The sequence below is a fragment of the Columba livia genome, chromosome Z (genome assembly GCF_036013475.1).
Source record: "Columba livia isolate bColLiv1 breed racing homer chromosome Z, bColLiv1.pat.W.v2, whole genome shotgun sequence".
NCBI classification, from domain to species: Eukaryota; Metazoa; Chordata; class Aves; order Columbiformes; family Columbidae; genus Columba; species Columba livia.
Window position 1 is genome coordinate 36,086,586 of NC_088642.1, and position 14,608 is coordinate 36,101,193.

The window sequence follows — 14,608 nt, forward strand, 5'->3', positions numbered from 1 at the left end:
CCGCCGCAGCGCCGTAACGCCCTCACACGGGGCGGGGCGGGCAGGAGGCTCCGCCCCCAGCGCATCGGGGGCGTGGCGAGAGCTGGCGGCGGGAGGGGGAGTGGGGTCGAAGGTTCAGGCCCGTCCGTCTCCTTCCCGCGATGGCTTCTCAGCGGCGCCTCCGCGTGGGGCGGGGCGCAGGTCCCGGGCGAGGCGCCGACCTCCCGGGGAGCGGAGGGTTCGCAACAGTCGCGGACGCCCTGGGCGGGGTGAACGCCAGTAAATAGCGCGGGCGGTGCGCTGTGTCGCCTGCAGCTGCCGGCAGCGCTGTGACCTCGGTGACCGTGACAGCTGGGTCATGAAACCTGCCTTGCTAAACCGGAGGAACGGCAGAAGTGCCTTCCGCGGTGTCTGCAGTACAGTTACCTGTGCGGCGGTGCATGCCCGAAAGCGGTGTCAGCCAAATACAAAATTGTACTGGAAAGTGAAGGAAATTTTGTGTTCTTGGTTTGTTTGCTTGTTTGTTCCACTGGGCTGTTAAAACATATATCATTGAAATAGCGTACAATTGGCAGCACCTAAAAAACTAGCATTGATACCTGTCTGGACATAAATAATGTAATTTAATTGAATGGCATTAAATGTAGGTGGGTAAGATCATTGCAGTCCTTAGCCTATTCCCTGCAAAGTATTACTTGACATTGGTTTTGTAAAATGCAAGTAATTTTTCAAGCTGGCATTCCGAAAGGAAGTTGTTTAGCCAATCATCGTTATAAGAGATTTGTAATCTTTAGATCAGTATATAAACCTTTGGCTGGAATTATCATCTTTTCCTGCTGCCCTTTGACTCCATGCTGAAGATATGAATAAAACAAACAAACAAAAAAACCCTCTTGGATGTGACACAGGATTAGCTATTGGAGGTTGCTACTTTGGAAATAGAAACAGAAAACTATTCCTCAAATATATACTTAAGTGTTGAACTAAATTATTAACAAATAAACACTGCCTGGTGTAGCTGCCTGGAAAGTATCTTTTAAGAGACCTCTACCAAAGCTGTATGCAAAGCTCACTTCAGCATAATTCTGCTCTGAGAAGTGGTACTGGAGCTGAAAGTTTGCTCTATTATAAGGTTGCTTTTAAAATAATCTCAGCTTTTTAACCCAAGTGCCTTCCTGTACATCTTCAACCAAAGTACTTAATAGTATTTCCTTAATACCAGTCAGTACTGTCCTGTTAGGGCACATCACGTTTATTACGAAAAATTAAACTCTTTAGCTTAAAAAGGTTAGAATTCCTCTTGTCTTCTTCAGTGTTTACTGTAATAAATGAGAGAACACAACTCGTTCAGAAAAGTCACATCAGAAATGTTTAATTATGTACCCAGATATGCTACCAGTTCCTGTGTCTTAACAGCATCATTTTGCCTTCCTACAAAAAAAAGCACATGATTCTGCAAAATTATTCCTTAGGCCCTATTCTGATCTCAGTTTGCAACCCTGTGTATACAACAGCTCACAGAGACAATAACTAGCTGTTATATTAGGTTTCTATACAACTAAGAGCACGATGAAGCTGACTGCATTCTGCATAACAAAGTTCTTAATACATAGCCCACTTGTTTTATTGCTGTGCTGACTCTCCATTGCTATTAAGTGTGATAAAACAGGTGAGTGTAATCACTCAAATACAAAGACAGGGCTGAAAGCACACAGTGACAATACGCACAGAGAAAGAAAGATTCAGTTTTATACAACGCTGCTGGAAAATAAAGCTGCAGCCTGAATTCACAGCTAATGTAATTCTGTTGGTAGCATTACACTAGAGGTTAATCCACCTCCAGGACTTGAAGACAGGAACTCATAAAATATTAGTGAAATAAAGGGTAGCCTGATTCAGTAAACTAATAGTGCTTGAATGTAACACACTGTAATGATGGAGTGCTGGCACACTAAGCATGATTGAAACTATCTGCTTGGTGCAGGTTTTCACTATAAATATGCTTAAAACCCCCTCCAAACAGCCAATAAATCATTCTTCTCAAACTGCTGATGAAAATTAGAGGAGTCAGCAGTTGGGTAACAAAATCTACTGAGCAGAGTAGTTCCATGCTCCAGTGAATCAGGAGGAAGATTCACTTCATGAGTAGTTGTCACCCATATGCTATGCACTTAAGCGAGTGCTGTGCCCTGCTCACTAGTCAATTGTGATCTGCACTGAGCGTGCGACAAAAAGAGCAAAGTCAGTGTTGTGCCTTAAGCCTATGTCTTGAGATAGGTGCGCAAACTTGTCTCCTCTTTTGGTGAATTTACTTCCAAAACCACTAAAGGTGACTCTGGACCACCTTTCAGGTTGCCCTCCAGCTCCAACTGGCCCGCGTGCAGGCAAGAGCCCCAGGAAGGAGGACCAGCCACATACCCTCCAGAGCACAAGGGTCCAACCACGCCTGTACTAGCCCTACATAGCACATGCCCTGCGGTGCTGTAACATGGGTCCAGCTTCCCTCTAGTTATGTCTTCTTTCAGGCTGTTGAGGAAGGACTTTCACAGACATATCCATTTCTTTGAGCAAAGAATGCTCTTCTGCATTCAGCCACATCTTCACACACTCTAGCATTCCAGATCCAGCTCAGGTCCGTATGAGATGTAGAGGTACAATAGGAACATTCAACAGAACATTCTGAAAAACGCATACAGAACAGTTTTTGTCTTTGTTTCTATCCAAGTTCTTAAATGTGGTGAGGTTTACATATTCTTCATCCAGCTTCTGTTAATAAAACTTACTAGCTGTAGATTTTCTTATTAGAATTAACAACCTGTAAGACTTTTTAAAATGCTTTTTCATGGTCGGTCTCAGAAATATTTTCTGGTTAAGGCTTACAGGAAACAACTTCTGGAGTAATAATTATTTCCTTCTATCACCATATGTCTAAATGCCCATATATTTTTTATGAGAAGCATTAAGAGGCAGCAGAGTTTTATGCTAAAATACATCTGCATGTTCAAATACAATTATGCATTCTTATTTTACCCTTCTCAGAGGCACTTTTATTATGCAGCAGTTTTTGTTGTCTTATTTTTACTTTGCAGAATATATTATCTCTCATGAATACTACAAAATTCTGCAAAAGATGCCGCTACTGAGAGAAAAAGCACTGTAACCTAAGTTTATGAAACAAAATTATCCATTAGGTACTGTGTAAGTGTATTGTGTCAGATTTGACTGCAAAATAGTCTTTTTGTGATATTTTTTTTTAAGATTTTAGTAGATAGTGATGTAAGATTTGTTATCTCTTGAAATACAACAAAAGAATCACTGACAAGCTAGTGTGGTCGGTGGGTGCAGTCTTCCCCTGTGGGTCACTTCAATACCAGGGCAAGTCAGGCTTGTTGGGGAGAACAATTCCCATTCTGCAAACGCAGTGAGTCGGAACACTGAGGGCCCCCGCCATGTGCTCAGAGCTCCCGCTGTGTGGGAAAAACCCCTTTCCACCTGGAAAGGTAGCAACCATCAGTCCCTCCTGACAGCCTGGTGGACCTGCTACTGGGATCGTAGCCCAAGTGGGACAGCGACAGAGTTATACAGTCTGAACAATTCTGGGTCATAGAATGGTTTGGGTTGGAAGGCACCTTAAAGACCATCCATCTAGTTGCAGCTTCCTTTGCCGTGGGCAGGGACACATTCCTCTACCTCAGCATGCTGAAAGCTCCATCCACCTTGGCCTTGAACACTTCCAGGGACAGGGCATCCACAGCTTCTCAGGGCAGCCTGTTCCAGGGCCTCATCACCCTCACAGGGAAAAAATTTTTCTTACATCTAATCTAAACCTACCCCCTTTCAGTTTAAAGTCACTACAGGCCCTTGTAAAAAGTCCCTCTCCAGATTTCTTATATACTTACACACATTAGGGAAGTATGACTAATGTGAAATTATAATGAGAGATATTGGTTTAATAGAGTACATGGAGTGAAAATGGACATCTGTTGCTTTACTGGACACAACTGGAAACACTGATAGTTCCCCAGAATTTTTTGTGCTGATGGTGGGCTGTATGTGGATGATGGTCTCCTCCCCACTTATGTTACCTCTTGTATCATGTACTGACACAGAATTTCTTGTCCATCTGTCTCTTCTATTCCTCTTATTCACTTTCATTTTTATTTACTTTTGAGACATAAGGAAAGAGTCTGTTGATCGGTTTAATAAATGTTGGGGGTGTATGTAGATAAATATTTACATGTGTGCTTTTATCTGTCTGCTCTCAGTTCTTCCTTAAATAATGTTTGAACCTCTTGAACAGTTTAAACAAAAAATGACAGAAGGGGTGAGTCTCAGATGCCAGATTCCTCAAAGTTTACTGAAAATAAGCAGCAGACTAGAAGATACAAATCCTACTCCTATTCAACTCAGTAGAAAGGCATGAGCTCACAGTCCTTATTACATAATGGAAAGACTTAGAAAAATGCATCATGTCCAGGATAAATTTTAATCAAAGTTTATATCTTATTAACTCTAGAAAACCCAGCTAACCACATGCCTCTGTTAGGGGTACATGGAACCAATTCTTTTGTTCACTGCCATGTGTTTACAAGTTACACTGTTTTTTTCTCATTCACTGCCAGATCATGTCTTCATGAAGGGTTTCAGGACAAGTGTAGCAGGAGGCCTCAGAGGCAGGGCAATATAATCTGGTAACATCCACATTGGTTGGCTGTAAAATAGAAAAGAAAGCAACAACCTGTAGTTAACTCTGCAGCCTTTGCCCTGGAAATATACTGCCATGGCTACTTACATATGTGTCTGTCTAAAGGCACAGAAACTGTATCTGTGTGCACGAACCACACTTACTCTGAGCCAAGACTTGGGAACCACAAGAATTCAAGGAACCATCCTTACACATTGCCTCACCTCTTATTTCTGAATCATTTAGCTCATGTGGGTTTCCTGTCATTTAGATTCCATGACAGGATTTTTTTTTTTTTTTTCTGAATAAAACATTCCAAACAACAACATTAATCTAAAAGGTAAAGTCACATTTTTCTGTGGGAATGGCAGGACATGTGGTTCCAGCTAAAGGGCCTTGGACAGGTTATACAGAAGTACCTTTTTTATGAGTGTAAGAAGTGATAGCCCAATCCAGTGAGAATTATATCTCGGGTCAGAAAACTGCCCCTGTCTGTATGATGTGTGAATGCTGGGCCTGGGTGTGTGAATGTGTGGGTTGAACACCGGCAACAAGATAGGCATGGGAACATGACTGAAAACAGTCACAACATGAGTGTGGTGTGTTTGGAATAACATTTTTTTGAAAAAACATCCTGTCTAACCTCTTGGTCCAGGCCTGTATCTGTAAACCTATAAATTGAAAACTGTTAATAAAAGTCAGCTCAGCTCTGCCTGACTCTGCTCTAGCTGCTGACAAGAACTCTGTGTCTGTGCATCTCTGTCTGCATCTGTGTGTCTCAGTCTGCATCTGTATGCGTCGTTCCTTATTGCTGCACTTTTCTGCTCAGTGGAGAGAACTGCTGAGAGCAGGAGTTAGCATCGACCTTGGCTGGTACATCTACACCATATTGGAAGCACAACACAAAGCTGCAAATCTCATTACAGAAAGCCGTGGAGGTGCACTAGCGTGATGCCATGCTTGAGCCAGTTGAGGCCAGGACTAGCAAAACCACAGAACAGGAAAGCATAACAGCACCCAGGACACTGTCCATAAAATCACGCAGTTATGAGTTCTAAGTGGGGAACTCAGATCGGAGCTGCTGCTGGAGAGTTAGGCCCAGGACCCACTGTGGCCAGGGATGGCCCTACCATTGTCTGCTTCCTCCAAGGACTCAGCAACTTGTATTCTTTCATATGATTTTTTGAGTCTAGGTTATGATTGTTATACTGATACAGCAAACCATGTATTAAGAGCAGACCTGGTCAGCAGAGGGTCCAGGTGATTAGAAATCAGGAGTTAAGTTGTATTATAAATTCTGTATTACTTAGGTGACCAGAATTTACAAGCGAAGTTGTATTACAAATTCTGTATTACATTACTTACAGATTTTACTATACTGATTACACTACTTACAGATTTTACTATACTGATTCTGCTTGTAGAAATCTTGTGCCATTCTAATAATAAATTCTCTGCTATACTAATCATAATGTCCTGTTAAGAAAAATAAAGCTTTCAGGTACAATTTCATACCATCATTGTTCTGTCAAGGATCCCTAAAAGAACCCACCTGTCCCCTTAGTATGATATGACAGGGTGTCAGCCAGTTTACATGGAAATACTTGTTACCTAAGAACCTCATGGAGAAACAGGTAACTCTAGAAGGTGTGTTTGGCACAACTGGAAAAGGGTTGGATGCAATATTTCAGAAATGGGAAGGAATGGTGTTCTGGGGAATTGGACTCTTGATGCTGAGAAAGTTCTGCATTGCACACCCTGGCTACCTTGCATAAAGGAATATTACAAAATTAAAACTTGCTGCTTGAAATCTTAAGTTACTGATTGTTTTGTTTGTTGGTTTTCAAGGAGGTAAAATCTTACAGTGCGATGGCTGAAATCTATGTAGTGGGAATTTTTTCTATTTTTTGATCAAGTTTCATCTTTTTGCAGCTTTCTACGTACAATTACTGTTGCTGCTTTCTTCTGCAAAGCTATCTGCACTTTAATTTTGAGAGGTGTGCAATGGTTTTCTTTTTCTGTTGTTCAACACCTAAATTGAGATAGTCTTGACTTTCAGAGATCACACAAACTTAAAACTCCTGTTGATATGGTAGAAGTCTTAGGAGTCCAGCACCCCTGGAAATCAGGTGTTTGATGCCTACCTTTCAGAGAGCTCCAAGTTTGTGAATGTAAGTCCTGGTACAGCATTTTTATTAATTTTTGCATTGGCTGGCTGGTATATTTTTATATTTGCATTTGGAAATCAGGGCATTATGGAAAGCTGATTGTAGAAAATAACCCAATATTGAAAAATTATGGATTCATTTAACTTACATGAAAAGATAAACAAAAAACAGATTGACGGGTAAGATCCCATTTCAAAAAGAAAATGTGCTCTCTTCTTCTGAGAAATATGAAGCCTGTTTTCCAAAAGCAGACAGGCAGCGGTATGGAGGTCTCACACTTTGTCGTACTTCCTTGTTCTCCCTTCATAACTTTCTGGACACAACCCACCCTTCCCACCAGGGACAGTGAGAATGCATTTCAGGAAGGATGGTACCTTCTACTGCACAGCATGTGCAGTAAACATGTGTGTTTTGTCATCTGAAATTCCCGTTTTCAGCTGCAGGACTGAACAGCCAGGTAACTCACAGCAGATACCAGAATGTGGGGCAGTACCTCTTAGACTGCTGCTTCCCAACTAATGTGATATATGTTTTTAAAGGTTAGATGTGGATCACAACATAAGCCAGCAAGCTCAGCTGGTTTTACCATCTTGTATGCCATACCACAGCTAAGATATCAGCTGTCACCATCAGCTAGGAGGAACTGGAGTGAGTGGTGTTTTACTACAAGTCAGAAGGTACTGCACTAGGTATTCTAGGGACTTACCTTGAAGATGCAAAAATTAAGTGCAACTGATCCACTAGAAAGGGAAAAGCTGGCAGGAAAGTCTCAGCATATAAATAACCAACTCAGAAAGATCATTAGCAAGGAGTAGAGAGAATCTAAGGAATGGATGAGTTCCTGACCCCAAAGACATGAAACATGCAGATAAAATGAGAACAAAAGATAAAGTGCCATCCAGGGAATTTAGCTAGATTTGAGAAGATGGGGGGGTTAAAAAAAAAAAAAAAGGAAAAGGTAAGAACTGGCTGTGAGGATTAGCAGATAGCATCGGGATGAAGGGAGGTTGTTCTTGGAGATTACTGTTTCTGTGTTTTGGATATGATCTTGCTACATTGGTATTGGCGGCTTTGTCAGAAAATGCTGTTTTAGGACTCTGTGTGGTTAAGAATTTTAAGTCTTAGTAAGAGGAAGTCTGTGCTGTATTTGCAGACTGTGTGCAAGAATTCTTGTACGTTGAACAGATAGTCTATAGGATCTGGCTGAAGAAAATGGTCCTGTGACTGCCCAGCTCATCCAATCCTCAGTGTAAAACAAATAGCTGCAGTAAGCAACCTGTCTCACAAATGGGCAACATCCTACATGGGGTTGAGAAAAAGCACATGCCAAGACTAAGAGTGAGACCATTGTAGGTCAAAAGATGGAACACAATGGAAATCTTCCAAGATAACACACTACAAGCTGAAAGAAGAGGGATACCTGCAATATTCTCCGCTTTCATTCCCTTGAAAGAGTATGAAAGGGTGTTGGCTCCATACTCCAGTGCTCTGGTCATCCAGCAAGAACCAGCATGAGCAACCAAATTTGGAAAACTGCAGAGACTGAGAGAATATGAGAGTGAGTACATGCATGTTTGCACTTGCAAGCAGTTTTAGCTAACACAACACCTCTTCGGCTTAGTAATGACTTAATCAAGGTACAAGAAACATTAACAGTTACAACTGTTGCCATCAGTTATTATACTTGAAAGGAACTATGCAACAAGAGAAGTGTGATAACTTTGCTGACTTCACATATTCATGAGCTGTTGTCAACAACAAGGATGATCAAGTTGCTATATGGGAAGCACTGGATGTCTTCAAAGACTGAAGTAATAGGAGAAGTACAATCCGATAGTATGAGGGAAATGCATGTCCTTAATATCAGCATTGTTTTCCATATACAGAAATAGGTTAAGAGAAAACTTAGCTGACCTAACTAATCACAGGATGATGGAGTATGCAAGGTGACACTACTGTGAAGTAGGCAAGTGGCTTTTCTAGGCTATTTCAAAATAGATATTTCTGGTAGGGTTAAGAGATAATATTGCCATCGGTGCTGTTGGTTTATCAGTTCTTTTCACTCAATTGTTAAAAAGGGTGCCAAGGATACCAGAGGAAATAGAGTAGCTATCCCATATATGTGAGATGAAAACATTGTGTTAATCTGGCAACATGAAGACTACAAAGATAATTAGTTTTCTCTAAATGCAAGGGAGATAGAAAGACCAGAGGAGGTACAAGCCATGAACAAGTTCAGAGCACTAGCTGATGATGAATCATTGGAGCACAAAAACTAATTATGTACTTTTCAGGTAAAATTTGATCAGTGGAAAGGAACTGGATGCACCAAGCAGGGCCAGCGCTCAGAATGCTCCCAACTGTTCAACACACCACCAAGCAGCCTGAAGTGCAAACACCAGGCTCCTGAAAATGTTTGGTTTGGTTGGGGTTTACCTGGGCTTGGCTCCCACCGGCCAACCAACATCCGACGAGGCTGGCGCACTCCAGAAGCGGGGAGCTGGGCCTGCCAAGTGAGAGGAAAACAATGACCCCCAGAGCACCGGGCTGAGTGAGGGCTGCCCGGCACTTGCTGGCCAGACTCTCGTGGGGTGGGAAACCTCAACTACAAGGGCAGTCGGCCGTGCTTTAGCCAGGCGGCTCACTCGGTGCCGCTGTGGTTTCTGGCCCCGGGAGAGTGGCGGGCGGAAAGACAGGATGGTGGCGTGCACAGGGGGCGAGCGGAGAGGCTTCGTCGTCTTCTCTCCGCTCCCCGTCCAGGCGCTCAACGACGGCAGCGCGGCTCCCGAAGGGTCCCGGCCGAAGACGGAGGCGGGGCTCCAGGCACCGGGCCAGGCCACTCCGGCCTCTGGCCGCGGGGCTGAGGCGTCCGGCCCGTTGCCCGTCCGCCCCCGCGGGGCCGCGCCTGGGCTCGGCGGCGCTCCGCGCCCCCGCGTTGTGCGGCCGCTCGCACTTTGCAGGCGCGGCGGGACTGGGAATCCCGGGCGCCTGAGGCGGCCTCGCCTCCTCCTCCTGCGGAGCTGGGCTCATGATGGCGGCAGCCGCCGTGGCGGAGGTGAGCAGCGCCGGGAGTAGCAGCAGCGATACCTCCAGTACCGGCGAGGAGGAGAGGATGAGGCGCCTCTTCCAGACTTGCGACGGCGATGGGGATGGCTTCATCAGCAGGTAGCGACAGCGGGAGGAGGTTCTTTGCGCCGCTGGCGCGGAGCCCTCCTGTCTTTCCCCCCTCCTCCGCCGCCCGTGAAGCGGCGTCTCAACTTCTCGGCGAGTTGGAGGAGTTGGCAGCGCGCAGCCCCCGCCGCCGCCCGGCCGGACCTTCCGCGCCGCCTCTGGGGCAGCCGCCCTGCGGCTCCTGCCGCCGGCAGCCGCGGGGACGGACCTGCGGCCGCCTGCAGCCGCTGCTCCCTGCGGCGCTGCCAGCCCCAGCCTGCCACGGCCCGGCCCGCACCCAGTGCGGCAGCCGGCCCGCGGCGAGTCTGCCCGCCCTACCGCCTCCTGGCTGCCGGAACGAAGGCTTGGAGAGATGGACTCTGACTCTGCCTCGGCACGGAGGGGCTTGAGGGGGCGGAGGCGAGGGTGGACGAATACCGCCGGGAGGACTTCCACTTCCATCGGGTCTGGAAGGTCCCGCATGCTAACCTGGCTGGTTTTCATCACGTAATGCACTAGGCAGGTGATTTTTGCAACTAAAGAAAGAAAGCTGGTTACAGGTAACCTGCGAGAACATTCATACTGATCTCCCAGTGTAGCGAATAAGGCACGGACTCTTTTTAAGGTGCGAAGAGAGACATTTATTACAAATTCAGGCTTGCATTTTATTTGCTATGATGCTTGCTTAAGCATTTGCTGATATACTTAGTCATTACATATGCAATATATTTTGTGTTCCCACCAAAGCTGCTACCGTAAAAACATTTTTTGGTCTATCACAAGTTACCCCCCTGTCCTTGATGTATCAATCCTGTATCAATTCCGCTGTCCTTGATGTATCAATCAGTATGCAGTCGTCGCTTCTTGTATTTTTTCACCAACGCTTGTTCTCATTCTTAACGACTCTCGTAGTTTCTCACTGGCCTGATGTCAGTATACTGCCACATCCCAGATCATCTGATTTTACTTTTTAATACGTTTTTATCAATATCCTTGTTATCCAATCTCGTTTAAATTCCTCTACTGGTCCCCAGTTAGTTTTGGGACTATGACCCAGGCTGATAGATTTTGAGGGGGAAGTGGTGAGCTTGTATATTTACAGTAGATAGTTGGAATTAAACCATAATTAAATGTTCATAAATCTAGATGTACTGGTCGTTTGATTTGGTCAGGAAATAGAGTTTGTTTGAAGGATATTTCTGGAGCTAGTCATCTGCTCTCACACCATAATTTCAAAAGCAGTAGATTTTTAAAGGTGAGGTTGGCCAGAAATGGTGGGAACTTGCATTTTCCTAAAGAAACCTGTGCTAGTCACGGTTTGCAAGTGCCTCTAGAGAGCTGAGTCAGAGTGGGGAAGTTTCTAAGTCTGTCATGGAACCTGAAACCTAAGAATATGGCCCTGCAAAAAAAGGCTAAGTAAGCTTCAATCCCCACTGTCATCTTTTTGGAGCCCGAAAGTTGTTGAAAATTTGTAACAGTTGGCAGTCACTTTAAAAATACAATTTAAGGGTCGTGTTATTTCTTGTCTAAACATCTCCCCAAACACTCTTTTCCTCAGTCTAAGGGTTATTTTGACAGTTGTGGTTCTGAAATGTAAACTTTGAAAATGTATGCTTTCCAACCAGTGTGTTAAGATCACTTCTCTTTCCATTTGCTTACTGTCTTCATGGAAATTATTCTAATGTCTGAAAACTTAGGATGTTCACTTAAAGCATACTCTCCCTCCTCAGAGCACACTTGCTGGCTGATCTGTACTATGATGCTTTTCTGCAATGTAAACTCAGCAGACTTCTGTATATGTCTAATTTAAAGACCTTACTGAGGGAATATTAGTGTTTTAGTACTTCATACGGGCAATTGAGAGATGCTACCATGATGCAAGCCACTCATTCTGATGGACTTTTCTACATTCCCTAAGTTTTGTTCCAAATTTCTATTCTGCGTATTTCAAAACGGGTGTTTCTGAATGTTGCTTCAACTACTCTCTTGAAAGCTTTGCAAACTCCAGGACATGACTGAGGAAGGACACTGGATTTCATCAGGAAGTGGAAATAAAGAGGGTAGTTGTTGAAAGTCCTTTAGGAGATGGTGGGTCCGTTGTTGGAAATTGCTAATACCTTGGTTCAGAAGGGAGTTGTGCCTTTAAGGCGGAACTGGTATGGCCTTGATCAGAGAACATAGTGCTATAAGCTGCGGTCTTCCCTTAAACTTCTGCGTTTGTGAGAAAGTAGTGAATGAATATATAACAAGTGATCTTTGGCACCAGAGGGAGTAATTTACTTTTGCTGACTTCATTAGCTAGCCTGGGTCATCAGTCTTGTAACTGGAATGTGTTCCTTGCTTTGTGTAGTGTCTTAGTTTCCCTCATGATCTATTTTATGGCAATAGCTTATACAGGAGCAGACTTGCCCAGTGATTTTTGGTTACATTTGTAGTAAGCAGCATCATAGTGTTACAGACAGCACTTTCTGATTTGTGGACACAGTGTCCCTGTTAGAAGTAAAGGAACTGGGCTTTTATTGTTGCTGTTGTTCACAGTCTTAGTGTTTAGGTAATGTCATCTTTCTTAATGTAATGAATTAAAGATGAAAAAGTTACATCTGCTTTTACACTAAATGTAGTCTTGCCATTCTGTGCTTACTGTTTGTCTTGCTTTTTCTTTTTTAAACAGGTCAGTTGCTTGGTTTTCCTGATCCCTTTTGCCCTCCTTCCTTGGACTTCCCTTTGCTCATCTTTGAGGGCAACAATTTCTTCATTGCCTTCCTTGTAGCTGCAGTAGAGATGGTAGGCTGACTTCTGCACGTTTGTGCACCTTTTACAGTGGGTTGAACATTGCAATAAATGCCTGGGCATCTGTATAAAGAGCTGAAAGCAAAGTAGGCAGCCCTGTACAATTGTCTGCTTCCTTGTGGACTAGAACTGATGATCTCTTATAGCCTTGCACTGGCCTGAGTCTCTTTTTCAGGACTCACTTTCAATGCAATGCATTTGAAATTTGCAATTTTGCAGCAGTTACTCAGCATAGGTTGTCTTTCAAAATGAGTATCCCTTCCTGTCTGCTTGTGGGGCTGAAGCTTGGTCAGTCATTTGTGTAACACATTCAGCAGTTTGTTTATAAGACTTCTTTCTTTCCAACTCCAGAGCTGATATGGAAGAGAAGATCTTTATTCTTGCAGCAAAGGCAGGCATTTTGTATGCATGTTTATTTAGTTCATATTGCATGGGGAAAAAGAGCTATTTGCATTCCTAATGAAGTAGCATGGTGTCTCAGCTGTGGAAATGCTTTGTTGTGCATCAATCTGTAAACCTCTTCAAATAGTAACAGTGAAGTGGAGGCACGGCTGGAGAGGAGGAGAATGCCCTGAGATTAATTTCTGGCTCTTACCTGAGATACCGGTTTATTTTCAGGCTCTAAATAGTTAGGATGATATCAAAATCATAAAGCATAGTTGTGTGCCATTGGTGGTTATAAGCCAGAAGAAGCTGATTGATTTGGTATAAAATGCTAAGCCTGTGTCTCTGAGCATTGCATTTGATATGTGCATATTGACATTTTGCAACATCTAGCTAGATGGAAGAACCAGGAAAACACAAAACTTTTAACTTGTTGGTTTGTACTGAAAAGGCTTTTGCTTCTTTTGGGGTTAATATTAGTTACTCAATTATTTTAACATCTTGCAAGTGCTTGGCATTCTTCTGGTACTTCAACAGTGAGAGGTAACTTTATAAAAAAAAAACAATAACTACAAAGCAGTCCATGCTTAAGGCTGGATTCTGAACACTTGAGATCAGCTGGATCAGTCTTGCTGCAAGCAAAAGGCAGCTTTAAACAGTGTTTACAGCAGAACTTTGCTTTTGCAGCTGTAACTGGATTGAGTTGTTGTTAACAAAAAGCTGTTAACTGAAAAAACACTAATTGCATTTGTTTGTTTTGGTTTTTACTCTGGTTTTAAAAGTTTCAGAATCTGGTGTTACAGTTAAAAATATAAAATATATTCATATTTTCAGCATCAGAGAGTTGATGCATTGGGGAGCACCCCTGCTGCTTTTTTTTTTTTTTTTAAGGTCCACGTATGTGGCCTTGGATGATGTTAGTGAGGAAGGTGAGAGCATGCTGGGTTTTTACAGGTGGTGAGCTAGATTAATGTTGTCTTCAGAAACCTAATTGTCTTGTAGCTTTATTATGTGTGAATTGTACTGAAGTTCTATTTAGCACATAATGAATTTCATCTTTGCTGTAGAAGTCGTGAAGTGGGTCTCCAGATTATTCTGTTCTAATACTGCAAGGTCTAAGTAAGGTAATTTTGAATCTACGGGAAATACTTTTGCTTAAAAAATGAGCTATGGAGACAGTGGTTGAAATAAAACTTGATTTCATGATTAAGCTAGAAATGTGCTGGTTTTCTGATTTTAACTTGTAAGCATGGATAAGTAATTTCTATGAAGCAGGAAGGAAAAGGTAATGTTTAATTCAGAGGGACAATTGTCATCATATTCACAACAATGAAGTGAAGTTCCATTTGTAGAGTTTGTTTGAAAATACTTTCTTCTGTGTACACAGATTTATTTTACACTGGGATCAATGTCTTACAGAAGATGTCTGGTAAAAGTAGCGTAAGATGTTTAA

General features: G+C 43.1%; 1 protein-coding gene and 1 long non-coding RNA gene across 6 annotated transcripts in view; one reads left to right on the forward strand and one right to left on the reverse strand.

Annotated features, from left to right (window-relative positions):
* Nucleotides 1-4,446: 4,446 nt before the first annotated feature.
* Nucleotides 4,447-10,057, reverse strand: LOC135577256 (uncharacterized). Its single transcript, XR_010468847.1, has 3 exons — nt 9,919-10,057; nt 9,268-9,337; nt 4,447-4,690 (listed from the first exon to the last, which is right to left on the reverse strand). It is a non-coding gene; the product is annotated as an uncharacterized LOC135577256 (long non-coding RNA).
* Nucleotides 9,664-14,608, forward strand: part of MCC (MCC regulator of WNT signaling pathway) — a 205,466-nt gene continuing 200,521 nt past the window's right edge. For 2 of the 5 annotated variants that reach the window (XM_065045399.1, XM_065045400.1), the window contains exon 1: nt 9,664-9,996. In XM_065045399.1, coding sequence (XP_064901471.1) covers nt 9,860-9,996 — 137 coding nt within the window. In that variant the 5' untranslated portion in view covers nt 9,664-9,859. The remainder of the gene's footprint in view (nt 9,997-14,608) is intronic. The other 3 variants (XM_065045402.1, XM_065045403.1, XM_065045401.1) reach the window with 3 other exon arrangements.